Source organism: Pituophis catenifer, unplaced genomic scaffold, assembly GCF_029215685.1.
Source record: "Pituophis catenifer annectens isolate HBS135680 unplaced genomic scaffold, rPitCat1.0.hap2 SCAF_11, whole genome shotgun sequence".
NCBI classification, from domain to species: domain Eukaryota; kingdom Metazoa; phylum Chordata; class Lepidosauria; order Squamata; family Colubridae; genus Pituophis; species Pituophis catenifer.
Genome location: NW_027256891.1, coordinates 1,831,133 through 1,845,942, shown reverse-complemented (window position 1 = coordinate 1,845,942; position 14,810 = coordinate 1,831,133). Strand labels below are relative to the sequence as shown.

Here is a 14,810-nt window from a genome sequence, read left to right as displayed (position 1 = left end):
GACCTCCTGCTTCTGATGCTGCTGGTGTCCCAGCCAGTCTCTGGGAAGCTTGGAATGAAATGCCCTCTGAGTTTGGAGCACCAGGATGGAAACAATCCATGGAGTTATTACAAGGCAGGAGACTATCTCGTTGGTATAGTCACAACTGAAACACAAATATCACCCATAATGTTGCCTTTCAACATGGCTCCTTCTAGTCAGTCTCACTCGTAAGTCATTCAGGGTGATGAAGTGTCATTCCCTCCATTTACAGTTCTAACACTCTCCTTCTTTTCATATTATTTCACTGACTTATATATTGCAGGACGTGTCTAATTTTCTGAATGATTTTAATTTCCATGGCTTTTCTCTTCTGCCTGATTTTATGGAAAAGACTCAAACCCAAAGATCAGAATGAAAAAAAGAACCTGAACTTCAGATTATTTTCTTTTCCCAGTTCAAACCTGAATTCATCATTTGAATACTTAACTTTGTTTATTGTAGTGACTGAAAGAGTTGCAGCTGGCTCAGCCCAGCCCATTTCCATATTTCTATATCTGATCATTAGTTTTTGGATCAAGGTTGGCTTAAAGCTCAGTAGACACATTTTTTAAAAAAGTATTATTACTTTTGATGATAATGGTGTGGACATTTTTTTACAGTAGGTCTTCTTTTGGTTTTTTACAAACCCTACGCTTCATTTTTGCCATTCAAGTGGTCAGCAAGAATTCCCAGCTCCTGCACAATCTCACACTTGGCTACAACATCCACGACAACTATTTGAGCCCTTTACACACTTCAGATGCCTTGCTGGACATGCTCTCCACTGGAGAAGCCAATGTCCCCAACTACGGCTGTGGAAGGAAGGACAACCTTTTGGCTGTTCTTGATCGAGCTAAAAGGGCCATCTCTATCCAGATGTCAACTTTAGCAGACACCTACAAAGTCCCACAGGTTTGTGTGTGTTTTTCTCTATCTGGTAAAGTGAGTGGTGGGTGGTGGATGGTGAGCAATAGGTGAAATCAATCATAAGAGCTGTTTTCCTCTATTTTAGAGAAAATGTCAACTATGTTTTAGTCTATTATTTTCATATTCAAATTCACCATAAAAGAACTGAAGAGCAATAAGGTCGCTGGAGAGGACTTTCTATTGGCTATTCCTAGTTATGGGGCTCTTTATTTGCATGTTCATTTTCACATATAAATAATACCTGTATTATATCATATCCAGTTGGATTGAAATTGGCAATAGTAGTCACTATATATGTAATATTGGAATAAAAAGATTCTAGCAATTACAGGCCAGTTAGTCTAATAGATATTGTGACTAAATTTATGTCATGTTCCTCTTAATTAAACTTCATATTGGGTAGAAGAAATATGCATTTCTTGCAGAAGAACAAGGTTATAGGTAGAGTTAAAAGTTCTATAAATCTGTATAATAAATAATACATAAAATAATAATCTAATATTGATAGATTCATGCTGAAATATCTAATCACAAAATATATCAGTTTATTCCCCATGGTTTGCTGGCTTTATAGATTTTATTGCAGCATTTGACATAGTAAACAGAGAAATATTTTGGGACAAATTGATTGCCCTCAAAATGGAGCTCATCCTGTTGGCTCTGATCCAAGCCCTTTCTCCAGGTCCTTGTTTGAGAGGGAGGTTTGGGCTCAATAGAGCCATGAGAAGAAGGACTGATACTTACCAAGGAGGAAAGGAAAGGTGCATATTTGAACCCTTGTTATTCAGTCTAGGTCAGAGGTATCAAAATCGCATCGTCACAGCGGCATCACGTGACTTTTACAACTTTTTCCCCCTTCGCTAAACCGGGCATGGGCATGGTCAGTGCGTGATGCATCTGGCCCACAGACCGTGAGTTTGACACCCCTGGTCTAGGTACTAATGACTAACCAGGAGTAATGAAGGATCCTGAAGTGTACATGTCTAAGGTGCTAAATGCATATTGGGACATCCTGATTGACACTGATAAAATTATATTATTACCATACTCATAAATTGGGTTGTGTAGGCTGTGAAAAAACTTGCCTTCTACTAATAGAATAATTATCCAATTATTTATAAAATGTGTCCTTTGCCTAAAATCAGGGTGTGTAATTCTTAGTGTACTATTAAAGCTATGGAAACTGACTGACTCTCAAAGTTCCTTTCTAGAACTGACAACATTTCATTTAAAACCTCTTTGATTGTACAACTGACTATTTGTATCAGGAGTTGTGGTCTCCATGTGTCTTAGAGAATTGTAGAAGTACTTAAAAATATTGCAGGACATAGAATCCGAGATATCAAAGCAGAAAAAATATAAAGCCATCTGGAGTGAGTTTGGCACCCTGAAATGGATGAGCTGCTACAAACAGACCTTCCAAATTGCCAAATGTTGAAATGCTGAAATGCCTAAATTTCTTATTCAACTGGTATTTACTTGAGTAAAATTTCAGCAGCTCGATACAGTGGTTAAACATGAACTATTTAATTAAGTCCCTTATAATGAATATACTTGTATTTGTGGAGCTCCAAAAAGAGACGATATAACACATCAATTAGTTGAATGTCAGTTGCAGAAGAGACAGATCAGAATCTGGGACTGCAATTAGACCATCATGCGATTCTTATGGTAAAGCGGCACAGCTGTTGTGCAGTCAGAATTCAACATATTCACATATAATACGGCCCTTTATTGGAACAAAACAGTTCAGTTGACATCCGCATAATGTGGGTCTGAATGTAGTAAATTGCAGGGGTGATACAGAAATATAATTTGCAGATTGTATTCTAATTGTTTTTTACTTATTTTTTTCTTGCATTCTGTTTCTGTAGATAGATTTATCAATGTTCTCAGTTCTACATTATTCATCTTGAAATGGCTTAAGAGCTAAAAAACCATAGATTATTCTAATAAATTCCTGAGAACATAGTTGGATCTTTTAAAAGCTAATAGTTTGGACAATCTCAAATCTGACACCTCATTCCTCATTGCTTTTTCAGATTAGTCTTGAAACTGCTTCAGAGGCTCTGCGTGATAAAAGTAAATTCCCCTTTTTTCATCAGATGCTTCCCAAAGAAGGGTTTCACTACCAAGGAATTGCCGAGTTGCTCCTCCATTTCAGATGGACCCTAATTGGTCTCTTTGCTTCAGACACAGAAAATGGAGAGAGTTTCATGAGGACTTTCACTCCTATGCTTGTCCAGAATGGAATTTGTGTTGTTATAATACAACGATTCCCAATGACTGGACACACGGCACCCCTCAGGGATGCCCTCTCTAAGTGGAGACAAGTCAATGTCTTTGTTCACTTCATAGAACATGTTTCCATTTTGGACAGAATCCTTCCTTTCCATTTAATACTTAAGCATCTGCCAGGACCCATTGAAGGGAAAGTCTGGATCATGTCAGCCTTGGGTCTTTTGATAATGAGAAGGCATAGACTTCTCAAATGTGTCCACAGTATTTGGACCTTTGCTTTTCTGGCTAAAGATAGCCCAAAGGATGATGCCTTTGAACCCAATTTATTTGTGGAACCCCAGGTTGAAGATCATTATTTTCAGTGTTCTCTTTCAAAGAACGTCTTTTCTGTCAAAGGCCGGGGAAGATGCACCCAAATAGCCCCACTGGAGACCCAGGAGAAAAGGAACAGGATACGGATCACAAACTATTACCATGATTATAGTATCATGAAGACTCTAGCCCAGGCCTTGAATGCTGCCTATTCCTCCAGATTCCAGAAGAGAAGGAAAGAGGGTCAGGAGATGCTGCAGCCATGGCAGGTATGAGGAAGGAGCCATTAAACTCAGTTCCTTTGAAGAAAAAATCCAAAGGAGAAGGAGGGGAATCTTCTGAATCTGATGGTGCTTCAGAAGGTCAACAATTGGGCCAATCTAATTGCTTGAGACGTAGTCTTCTAAAAAAGCAGGCACCATGACAGAAAAATGTTGGTTTTAAACTGTGCTAATTTTAAAGAGATGTACTGTATGCGTTTTTAAATAAATTCCTGTCTTTATGGATTTGGTATAAGCATAGTAACATTGTACTTTTATAAGTACAATTTTTTAAGACTCTGAGGCCGTGTAGCACAACCCTCCTCTCCTCTGCAGGAATCCCAGTTAAAACGTCCCAACTGAGATTGCTTGGTCATCAGGAAATGGGAAAGTGAAGCTAACTGGTTCACTGGCTCATCTCTAAAATTTGCTCCCCCTTTTAGATGTTTTTCCTCTCACGCAGCCAGAATTTCCTCTCTTGTGACTGAATTCACTTTGTCAACATATAACTTGTCAATATACTACTGAGGAATTTTGCAGAACCTTGTTTTTTCACTTATGTAAAAGGTAAAGGTAAAGGTTCCCCTCGCACATATGTGCTAGTCATTCCCAGCTCTAGGGGGCGATGCTCATCTCCGTTACAAAGCCGAAGAGCCAGCACTGTCTGAAGACGTCTCTGTGGTCATGTGGCCGGCATGACTCAACACCAAAGGTGCACGGAACGCTGTTCCCTTACCACCAAAGGTGGTCCCTATTTTTCTAGTTGCATTTTTTTATGTGCTTTTGAACTGCTAGATTGGCAGAAGCTCAGACAAGTAAAGAGGTCACTCCAATTTGTGGCACTAGGGATTCGAATCGCTGAACTGCCAACCACCTGATCGACAAACTCAGCGTCTCAGCCACTGAGCCACTGCATCCCTAAGATTTCACTTGTGAAGAAGGTGCCAACACCTGTTCTCCTAAATACTCTTATTTGGAGGATGAATAATTTTTGTAGAACAAAAATTCAAATGTGAAAAATCTAAATGGGATTTTTTAAAAATCCCCAAGCTTTCAGATTTTGAAATTCTTGGATGTTCCCCTTCTAGTTTCATCCCTTTCTGGAGAAGAATGAGTTTTGGAATATTTCCAAGAGGAAACTGTACTTGGACAAAAATGAAGATGTAGTAGGAGATCTGGCGATTATGAGCTTGGTTGTTCTCCCCAAGAAGGATGCCATCCAAGAAAAACTGGGGCGTTTTGAAAGACAAAGGCTTATTATCACCCAAGATGCTCTTTTGCGGCTAAAATTGCTCAACAAGGTGGAGAAAATATTGGTGCCTTTTCTCTTTTTTCCCAAAGCCTTAGAACCCATTTCTAAGGTTTAGACACTCCTAGTCACCACAGTCAATGACCTTTGCTGAGAATTGAATGTGGAGAGTAGAAATCTTATAGTTTTCATAGACAACTTGGGAGGCTTCGGTATTATTGACCAAGGTGATCTTCAGATGCTGTAATATTGGAGACTGTTTTCAACTGATTCAGCCATGTCCAACCTGGGCTGTTGAGTGAGTGTTGTTTAGGGTGCAGATCATGGCCCTTTTCTTTCCCCTCTGAAGTCAGTATCTCCATCAAACTGATGAGAAGCCCACAAGGGCTGGAGACTGTGTTCTAATAGCCTCAGGTTTGCTTGTTCCTTGTCCTGAAATAGCAAAGAAGAAGGCAAATCTGTTGATCAGGTCCTGAATTGAGGTTTGGACTGAATGAGATGAAATTGGATCATGATTGGATGGAGGTCCTTTTGGTCCCATTGGGAGAAAAGCTTCATCTTGTCCTGCTTGGGAAAAAGTATCCTCTGAAAAGGCAGATTCATGGTCTGGGATGTCCTTAACCAGACCAGACCTTATCAATGTTATCCCTTCCCCTCTTTCACACACACATACACACACCCCTGGGATGGAGCAATTGGCCTTCTGCTCCTAGGAAGGAGGTCCAAGGCTCTCAGTTCACACAAGGCTTTGATCCAAAGAAAAACCCTTCCTCCCCTCGGAAGGAATAAGGGAGAAATTTATTTATTTATTTATTTATTATTTATTTATTAATTAAATTTCTATACCGCCCTTCTCCAAATAGGACTCAGGGCGGTGCACAGCCAAGATAAAAACAGAGCATACAAAATTTAAGAACAGTATTAAAATAATTAAATATTTTGGCCGAAATTAAGATAACCCAATTTAAAATCAATTTAAAATTTAACTCAGGCCAGCCCAGCTTGTTGAAATAAATAGGTTTTCAGGGCCCGACGAAAAATCCGGAGGTCTGTTATTATACGTAACTCTGGGGGAAGGTTGTTCCAGAGGGTGGGCGCCGTCACAGAGAAGGCTCTCCCCCTGGGGGTCGCCAGCCGACATTGTCTGGCGGACGGCACCCTGAGGAGGCCCACTCTGTGCGAGCGTACTGGCCGGTGGGAGGCTATTGGTGGCAGAAGGTGGTCTCGTAAATACCCCGGCCCTAAGCCATGGAGCGCTCTAAATTGAGAGGAAATGCTACTTAGATTTGGCCTATGGCTTGTCAGAGGGCTCCTCATCTGAAAACCCCTTGAATGCCACTGCTTATCTCAGGTATTAGCTACCTTAAGTCACTCTAGGGAAAAAGAAGGATCCAACTCTAGAAAAGACCTTTTCTTGGATACATAGATGAGTCTTAGAAATATCTCCTTCTGACCCAGGTCTCATACTGATGTCCCACGTGCTGCAGCAAAAGATTCGTGATCTTTTTGAGGAACACGTTCTCATGACCTCACCTCCATCTCATCTCACTACAGTTCTAGAAACTGTGCGGAAACCTTTAGTCTTATTTCAGCAGTATGGCAGCCATAGGATTTGAACAGATAAAGATACAAATCAACAAAGAACATCTGCTTTAAAGTTTACAGCCCTGATTTGTAAGGGTTTTTTTTTTCTTTTCATCTTAACTGGCAGGTGCTTTTGGACCACTTTCAAAGGGAAGTGGCTTTGCAATGTTTTAGGTTGTCTGGAAGAAATCTTCCTGGATCCTTAGAGGATTCTTTCTTCATCACACACTTATTTCATTTTAATAAATCTAATGGAATAAAAGTGTATTAAATCTTTTAGAGTAAAAGTTATTCTGAAATTTAATAGGAGTAGATCCTCCTATTTAAAAATCATGAGTATATGAAAAGTGGAGGAATGTATGTTAATAAGGGCACAAGAAAGAAAACAGCAGTTGTCACTTAATGCTTTCTAGTTCTATCCTCTAGATTTTATTAAGCAGAAAAGTCCTTTTAGTCCTCAGGAACTAAATGAAGAATCTGCCAGAGGTTGTATCTCCTATAAATAGGACCTATAACCGTTTGGAACTAATCAGAGATGTCATATTTATCTAAGTGAAGCATAGAGACTACTTGTCTAATGTCCACTTCTCCCTCCATTTTCCATGGATGCTAACACATTTTCTTTGGCATTCCTATTTTTTCTGCTTAGTCCCTGCCTCAGTCCAAATGTGTGGAAAATTGTCATCCTGGATTTGTCAAGAGGGCTCGAGAAGGAGAGCCAGTTTGCTGCTACGACTGTGTTCCTTGTCCGGAGGGGACCTTCTCCACTCAGGAAGGTGGGAGACACCAAAGGAAATGGCAGACCTTGTGGAAATGGCCAGGGCATTTTCAAGAAAGTCCAACTTGCAGAAAGATTGAAGCTCAACCTTTTTTAAATTTATTCAAAATGTACAATTTTTTAAAATATTCCCCCAATTTCATAGACTTTTAAAAATATTCATATTCGTTTCTTAAAATGGTTAAGCAATGCATTTTGGAAGATGTACCAGTTATTGTCCCAAGAAAGTATTTCTAGAAGTATAAAAGGATAGAATATTAAAGAAATATTCCTTTTTGGTTTTCTCAGATAGGGAAAAATGCACCAAGTGTCCAGATGATACATACCCAAATAAAGAGAGAGTCCAATGTATTCCCAAAGTTGTAACCTTCCTGTCTTATGAAGAACATCTGAGCATCATCTTGGTCTCTTTTGCCCTACTCTTGTTCCTCTGCACAGACCTTGTTTTAATCATCTTCATTAAATACCGAGAAACTCCCCTTGTCAAAGCCAACAACCGGGACCTCTCCTACATCCTCCTGGTCTCCCTCCTGCTTTGCTTCTTGTCTCCTTTTCTCTTCATTGGTCAACCAAGGAAAGCCACCTGCCTTCTTCGACAAACAGTTTTCAGCATCATCTTCTCAGTTGCCATTTATTCTCTCTTGGCCAAAACCATCACGGTGGTGCTAGCTTTTCTGGCCACAAAACCAGGAAACCAAATGAAGAGATGGTTGGGGAAGAGCTTGGCCAACTCCATCATCCTTTCTTCTTCTGCAGTCCAATTTGTCATCTGTTCCATCTGGCTGGGAGTTTCTCCCCCATTCCCTGACTCTGACCTCCACTCCCAGCCTGGAGAGATCATCCTGCAATGCAACGAAGGGGCCGTTGTCATGTTCTACGTCACCCTCAGCTACATGGGCTTCCTGGCTGCCATCTGCTTCATGGTGGCCTTCCTGGCCAGGAATTTGCCTGGGGCCTTCAATGAAGCCAAGCTGATCACCTTCAGCATGCTGGTCTTCTGCAGTGTCTGGGTGACTTTTGTGCCCACCTACCTGAGCACCAAAGGGAAATACATGGTGGCTGTGCAGGTCTTCTCCATTCTGGCCTCCAGTGCTGGTCTGCTGGGCTGCATCTTCATCCCCAAGTGCTACATTATCCTTCTGAGGCCAGGCCTGAACACGAAGGAGCATCTTACAGCTAGAATAAATGTAAAACATGAGATGTAACATCATATTATTTAAAGAATTGCATTCTTTTATGCTATTGCATTGAGGTAGACTGACTGGCTGTCTTTTTTTCTTTTATTTGAAAGAAAACATAAACTATTTCCATTTTGATGGCATGCAGGAATCAAAGAAAATCATATGTTTCTAAATGGGAAATGGTTGAATGACTGGAATGATTGGAGTTCCTATTCATCCCAATAAATCTAACTAAAGAGAACTCTGTGAAAGTCATTCAGAGGAATTTAATATTCAGCAACTACCAATGAACCAGACACCTTATGAAAAATAATTTCAGCAATTATTCCTACTGATAGTGGCTGAAATTATATATATGTGTGTGAGGAAGAGGGAGTAGGAAAAGAGGTAAGATGGAAGCTGGAAGGACCATGTTCCAACACTGTTGTTTGATCATCTCCATGAGAAGCGTTGCCCTTCACACCAAGCCAGGTCGAGGGATGAAGGCGGAGGGCTCCCTTGCTTAGATGTTGCCATCCCAAGAGACCCAGTCAGCACAATTTCCCACAGCTGCCCCTGCCCTGTGAAGGAGGGTTTTCTATGAGATCCTGCGTCCTCCCTCCCCTAATTGGGTGATCAGGACCCCTCAAACAGCTGATTTTTTTCCCTGATACAGGGAGAAAGTTGAGACTGGAGTCCAGAAGCTTTGAGAAATGAATGGTTTGGGGGCACCATATGGGCTCCTTTTCATGATTACTATCATTTTGTTGGGTTTTAGGTTTCATTCTTATGCACCGACCCTCCCAGGGATGTTGCACATAAGGTGAACATCCACATCAGTCTCTGAAATAAATAAAGATAAGGTGTTCTCTATGTGATCTCCTGTCTGAGGACAAACTCCAGGGGATCTTTCCAATGAGGGAGGAACTTGCATTCCATCTCTGTCCCCTGCCTTGAATGGGAGGGAAAAAGATCCCTTCCCCTTTCCTTCTCTTTGGATTGTTTTGAAATAGAATAGAATAGAATAGAATAGAATAGAACAGAACAGAACAGAACAGAACAGAACAGAACAGAACAGAACAGAATAGAATTCTTTATTGGCCAAGTGTGATTAGATACACGAGGAATTTGTCTTGGTGCATTTGCTCTCAGTGTACATAAAAGAAAAGATACATTCGCCAAGAATCATAAGGTACAACACTTCATGATAGTCATAGGGAACAAATACGCAATCAAATCATTTATTTATTTATTTATCAACAAGTAGAAGGAAACAAGTAACTGTATAGACATAGATATGAACACATGAAAAAATGGCACAAATAAAAGGATGCAAATTGGCAAAACATAGCCATAAACACATAGAATGATTACTTATAAATGGGGACAGTAGGACAGGGATGGTAGGCACACTGGTGCACTTATGCATGCCCCCTTAGGGACATGAAAGGTCCACAGTTATTGTTTAAGGTAAAAGGTATGGAGGTTAGCGAAACTAACAACAGGATCAGGTAGAGTGTTCCAGACATTTACTACTCTATCGCAGACCAGATTGTTCTGGTCGCACCACGAGGCTAGTTGTTCAGCCTCCCATCTGTATGCGGATTCATCATTGTCTCGAATGAGACCGATCATTGTTGTGTCATCTGCAAACTTCAGTAATTTAACAGATGGATCATTAGAGACATTGGTCATTGGTATATAGAGAGAAGAAAAGTGGAGAGAGCACACAGCCTTCTGGGCCCCCTGTGCTAATTGTGCAGGTATCTGATGTGATTCTGCTTAGCTTCACCTGCTGCTTCCTGTCTATTAGGAAGCTTATGATCCACTTACAAGTGTTTTTTTTTTAATTGAAAAGTTTTATAAGAAATACAAACAATTTTCTCCCCCCCACCCTTTCCCCCTCCCCACATAATAGAAAATGTACATTTTCTTATACATAATAAATCCTACATATACATGTTTTCCTTAAAGAAAGCATTAAAAGAAGGCATTTTAATTACATTCGGAGTTGCTCTTCTTCTCTTTCTTCCCCCATTCCACAACAAACCTTCTTCTTCTCCTCCTTTCTTTCCCTTCCCTCCCTCCTCTCCTCTCCTACTTTCTCCTTCCTCCTCTCCTACCTCAACCTACTTCCTTTTCCTTTCCCCCACTTCTCTCTTCTTTTCCCCCTTCTCATCTTCTCTCCTACTCCTGTCCCCTCCCCTTCTCTCCTTTCTTCCATTCTTCTCCCTCCCTCTCCTCTTCCTACCCTCTCCTCCTCTCTCCTTTCTAACTTCTTTGCTGTGGAATATTCTCCTCCTTTGGTATCTGAACAACTCCTGTATTCTAATCGTAGATACTTTCTTTCAGTTTCTTTTCAGATTTATTCTATCTATCTGCATTATCATCATAATTGTACATTTATTTTTATAATCTTCTGACTATCGCAGCTTAATATTATCATTTCATTTATTATTACATTTCTTCCACATTTACTTTTCTATTAAAACATTTATCTATTCAACACTTTTATCCCAACCCAACCTTTGTCCCTCCCTCCCCACCCACCCCTCCCCCGACTTCCCAGGGCAAAAACAGGGTATTACATTTAACAAGCATAAGCTAAAATATACTAACTAACTACAAAATTCAAAATACCCTCACACTCTTTAACTCCTCTTTTACAAATTCACCAACCTCCCTTTTATATCTTCCTAAATATAAAGACCTTTTCTTGATGTATAATCCAATAATTTTACAATATTACCAACATTAAAATTCATAGATAAGTTTCATTTCCCCACCCTCAAACACCATTCCTTTTCAGCATTACTCCCTAATAAAATTCTAAATTTAACATTTGTCCTCTTTAATCCTTCATAAAATTGAACATTTTCAAACCTTAGACATTTTCTCTACCTTTTAAAATACTATAATCTTATATTAAACATTTTAAAAATCTCTTAATACATCAATAAAACATTCTTAATTCATTTCACAATTAAATTTCAAAACCTGCAGGAAGATACTTTACTTTAAATCTTTTTCTTAGGATGTAATCCAGTAGCTGTATTGATATTACAAACATTAACAAGCTTTAACAAGCACTTTCACTAATAGCTTTTACTTATGCCCTTAGGCGCCATTTTCTGCATTTTTAAACGAAGTTAAAATGTTACTTGCATTTTTTTCTTTTTTCTCCTGATTTGCTCTGCCAACACTCCAAGCCCAAATTTAGAATTGCGTTGCTGGAATGGTTGCGGCTTCTAGCTCCGCTTTAGCGGAGTCGTCCCAAGGTCCGGAGCAGATTGACAGGCTTCTAGGGAGCTCTCACCCTTCGCGCCCCAAAATTTCTCCTAGGGCTCTTGGGGGGGCTCTACCTCCGCCTGTCTGCTCTTCTCTCTCCCCTTTGCCCGGGGAGAGGGTTTCCAAGCCCCAGACAGCTGTTTTTCAGCTGTTCTGGGGCTTTTACGGTGCCGAGAATCGGGCACCCACAAAGGAGCATCAGCGAAGCTCGCGGAGCCAATCGGAAGTCCTTACAAGTGTGTTCAGGTACCTGTAGCTGGTTTAGCTTAGTTAGAAGAATGTCTGGAATGTTGGTGTTGAATGCTGAACTAAATACTACAAGGAAGACCCTTGCGTAGGTCTTTGGAGATTCAAGCAGTGGTGGGTTGTGCCCGGTTTGGTCCAGTTCTTGCGAACCAGTAGTATAAGTGACAGGTGGCTCTGCCCACCCATCTGGATGTCATCATGGATGATCTGCACATGCGCAGAAGCTTCTGCGCATGCGCACGCTCTCATTGCGAACTGGTAGTAAAGGTAAGTAGAACCCACCCCTGGATTCAAGATGTTGTAAACTGTAGTGCAGAGCCATATTGACAGTATTATCTGTCAATCTATTTGCTCGGTAGGCAAATTGTAAGGGGTCTAACAGTGGATCCATGATGGTGTTCAGGTGAGTCAGCACCAGCCTTTCAAAGGTTTTCATAATTACGGATGTTAGAGCAACTGGTCTGAAGTCGTTCAGTTCCTTGATGGAGGTTTCTTTGGCACTGGGATGGTAGCAGTGGTGAAGTGCTCCCGGTTCAGACCAGATTGCCCGATCTGGTAGTGATGGCATCGGGTGGTTCGGAGAACTGGTAGCAAATATCCCTGCCCCCCCCCCATGCCCAGCTGAGCTGCATGATCATCAGAGGCTGTTTTTTTTACTTTTAAAAGCATTTTTTTCTACAATCTCTTTGGCCGAAAAAATGCTTTTAAAAGTAAAAAAAAGTCTCTGATGATTGTGCGGCTCAGCTGGGATTGTCAGAGGCTTTTCAAAGCATTTTTTTCTGCAAAGTAAAAAAAAAAAGTTGGCCACACCAACCCAGTCACATTACCCCACCCCAACCAAGCCACGCCCACAGAACGTGAAATTTGTAGTAACAAATTTTACATTTCACCACTGGATGGTAGTAGAGTGTTTGAAGCAAGAAGGAACATAGTGTCGAGTCCTGCCGGAGCTCGCCATCAATGGGGGGTGTGGGAGACGAAGGAGTGGAGATAAGCAGCCACAGCGAACACACAAACAGTTCCTGGATAGCAGCATTCAGGGCAATGATTGATGACGTTGCTGGGCCTCTCCGATTCTGCTGTCCTCGCTGCTCACAGCTGTTACTGTTAAGGGAGTGGGGGGTGCTTGATTGATAATCACCGGATGTATGTTTAAGGGGCTGAGTTTTTGTTAAATAGCGCTGTGGTGTGATTACACCCAGCGCTGACTTTGAACCAAAACACCGACTTGTACTTTACTTTTGACTGCAAGCTTATCATTGCCAAAGTAAACCCTGATTCTCTGTGTGTTACTGGTGATTATTTCCTATCGCAGTTCTGAACGAACGACAAGCCGAGAGAAAGTCAGCGCTTGGTTCCTTTTCGCAAGAGGTGAGGAGTCCCTGTGGCTTTGCAGCAAAGGGGGATATGGCAGAAGGGACGGCCTTGGAAGAGCAGGAGTGTGGTGGAGATGTGGAGGGGGAGGAACCACTGATAGAGGAGGTGAAGGAGAGTGTGGAACAGTTGGCAGTGAAACCAAAAGTCAAGCAACCCAAGAGCGCCCCGCCCCGACCGGAGGAGGAGAGTTTTCCAGGACAACGGGCTCGGACGGGGGATTGGTGGCACAGCTCTGTTCTCCTCGGGCCACGGATGCCAACACCCCCTCGCTTGGGAGCATCTTTCCAGGGCTGGAGGGAAAGACGATGGACTGAGGAGGATGAAGGGGATTGGGGGTATCCTGCCTCATCCGGTCCCAGCACCATGGATACGCTACGTGAGCGTTTTGGGGAATCTGGATTTCGTGACGCCCCATCCTGGCAGCCCTGGGTTGCAGGGCTGGAGCCTCCAGGTTCTTCTTGGCAGGATACAGGGGTGACCGCTTCGGAGACCCAATTCCGGCTCACAAGTCCTAAATTGAGGATGGAGCGGACCTCTAGACGATCCATGGACCAACCCCCTCCAGAACAAGACCAAGGTGCCTCGTCGGGAGACCTTGGAGCCGGTCCTGAGCCCCAACCAACGCAATTGGCAGGGGGCTTACCTGTTGGGGGTCGCGGGGCGACGAGGGACCAACCTAGGCAGGACAGGAGAGCGACTGGAGCAGCGAGGACCCCAGGCCCCATGCCTTGGCCTCCGGGGGCCCCGCCGGGGCTGTGGGTCCCGCAGGCCGTTTGGGGACCACCTGCCCTGCAGACTTCCTTTGACGGAAACCCTGAACGAGTGGCTATTTTCTTAAGCCAGGTGATAAGCCATATGGACCAATATGGACAGTGGTATCCCTCCCAGTGGGCTATGGTGGTTGCTGTTACGGGGGTCCTGACGGGAGAAGCGGCTGAGTGGGTGGCAGGCCTCCATGCTAAACATGCAAGGGAACTCGTGGACCTGGGACGATTTCTGGAGGCTCTTCGTGCCAGATTTGAAGACGAAACAAACGCCCAGGTTGCAGAGGGGGATTTGTTTGCGCTTAAGCAACGGGGCGTACCAGCAAAGGAATATGTACAGGAGTTCCGAAAGATTGCGGCTCGGTTGGTGGGGTGGCCAGAACGTCTTCTGGTGCACCAATTCCATAAAGGACTAGACCGTGATTTACGGCAAGCCTGCGTGTACCGGGGCTTGCCCCCCAAGTTGAGTGTGTGGTACAAGGCAGCCATCGAATTGGACGTCGGTCTCCGAGAATTCCGTATACGGGGTGAAGGGGTTGCAAGTCAAGGAAGACGACCAGCAGAACGCACACAAACACCCAAGGAGACTAAACCGAATGCTGG

General features: G+C 42.6%; 1 protein-coding gene across 1 annotated transcript; it reads left to right on the top strand.

Annotated features, from left to right (window-relative positions):
- LOC139322844 (vomeronasal type-2 receptor 26-like) lies at positions 1–8,577 on the top strand. The gene is made up of 6 exons (XM_070952093.1): positions 1–209; positions 645–933; positions 2,991–3,770; positions 4,850–5,062; positions 7,244–7,370; positions 7,661–8,577. Exons 1-6 carry the CDS (start codon positions 16–18, stop codon positions 8,575–8,577), a joined length of 2,520 nt encoding a protein of 839 aa, XP_070808194.1. The 5' UTR covers positions 1–15.
- The last annotated feature ends 6,233 nt before the right edge of the window (positions 8,578–14,810 follow it).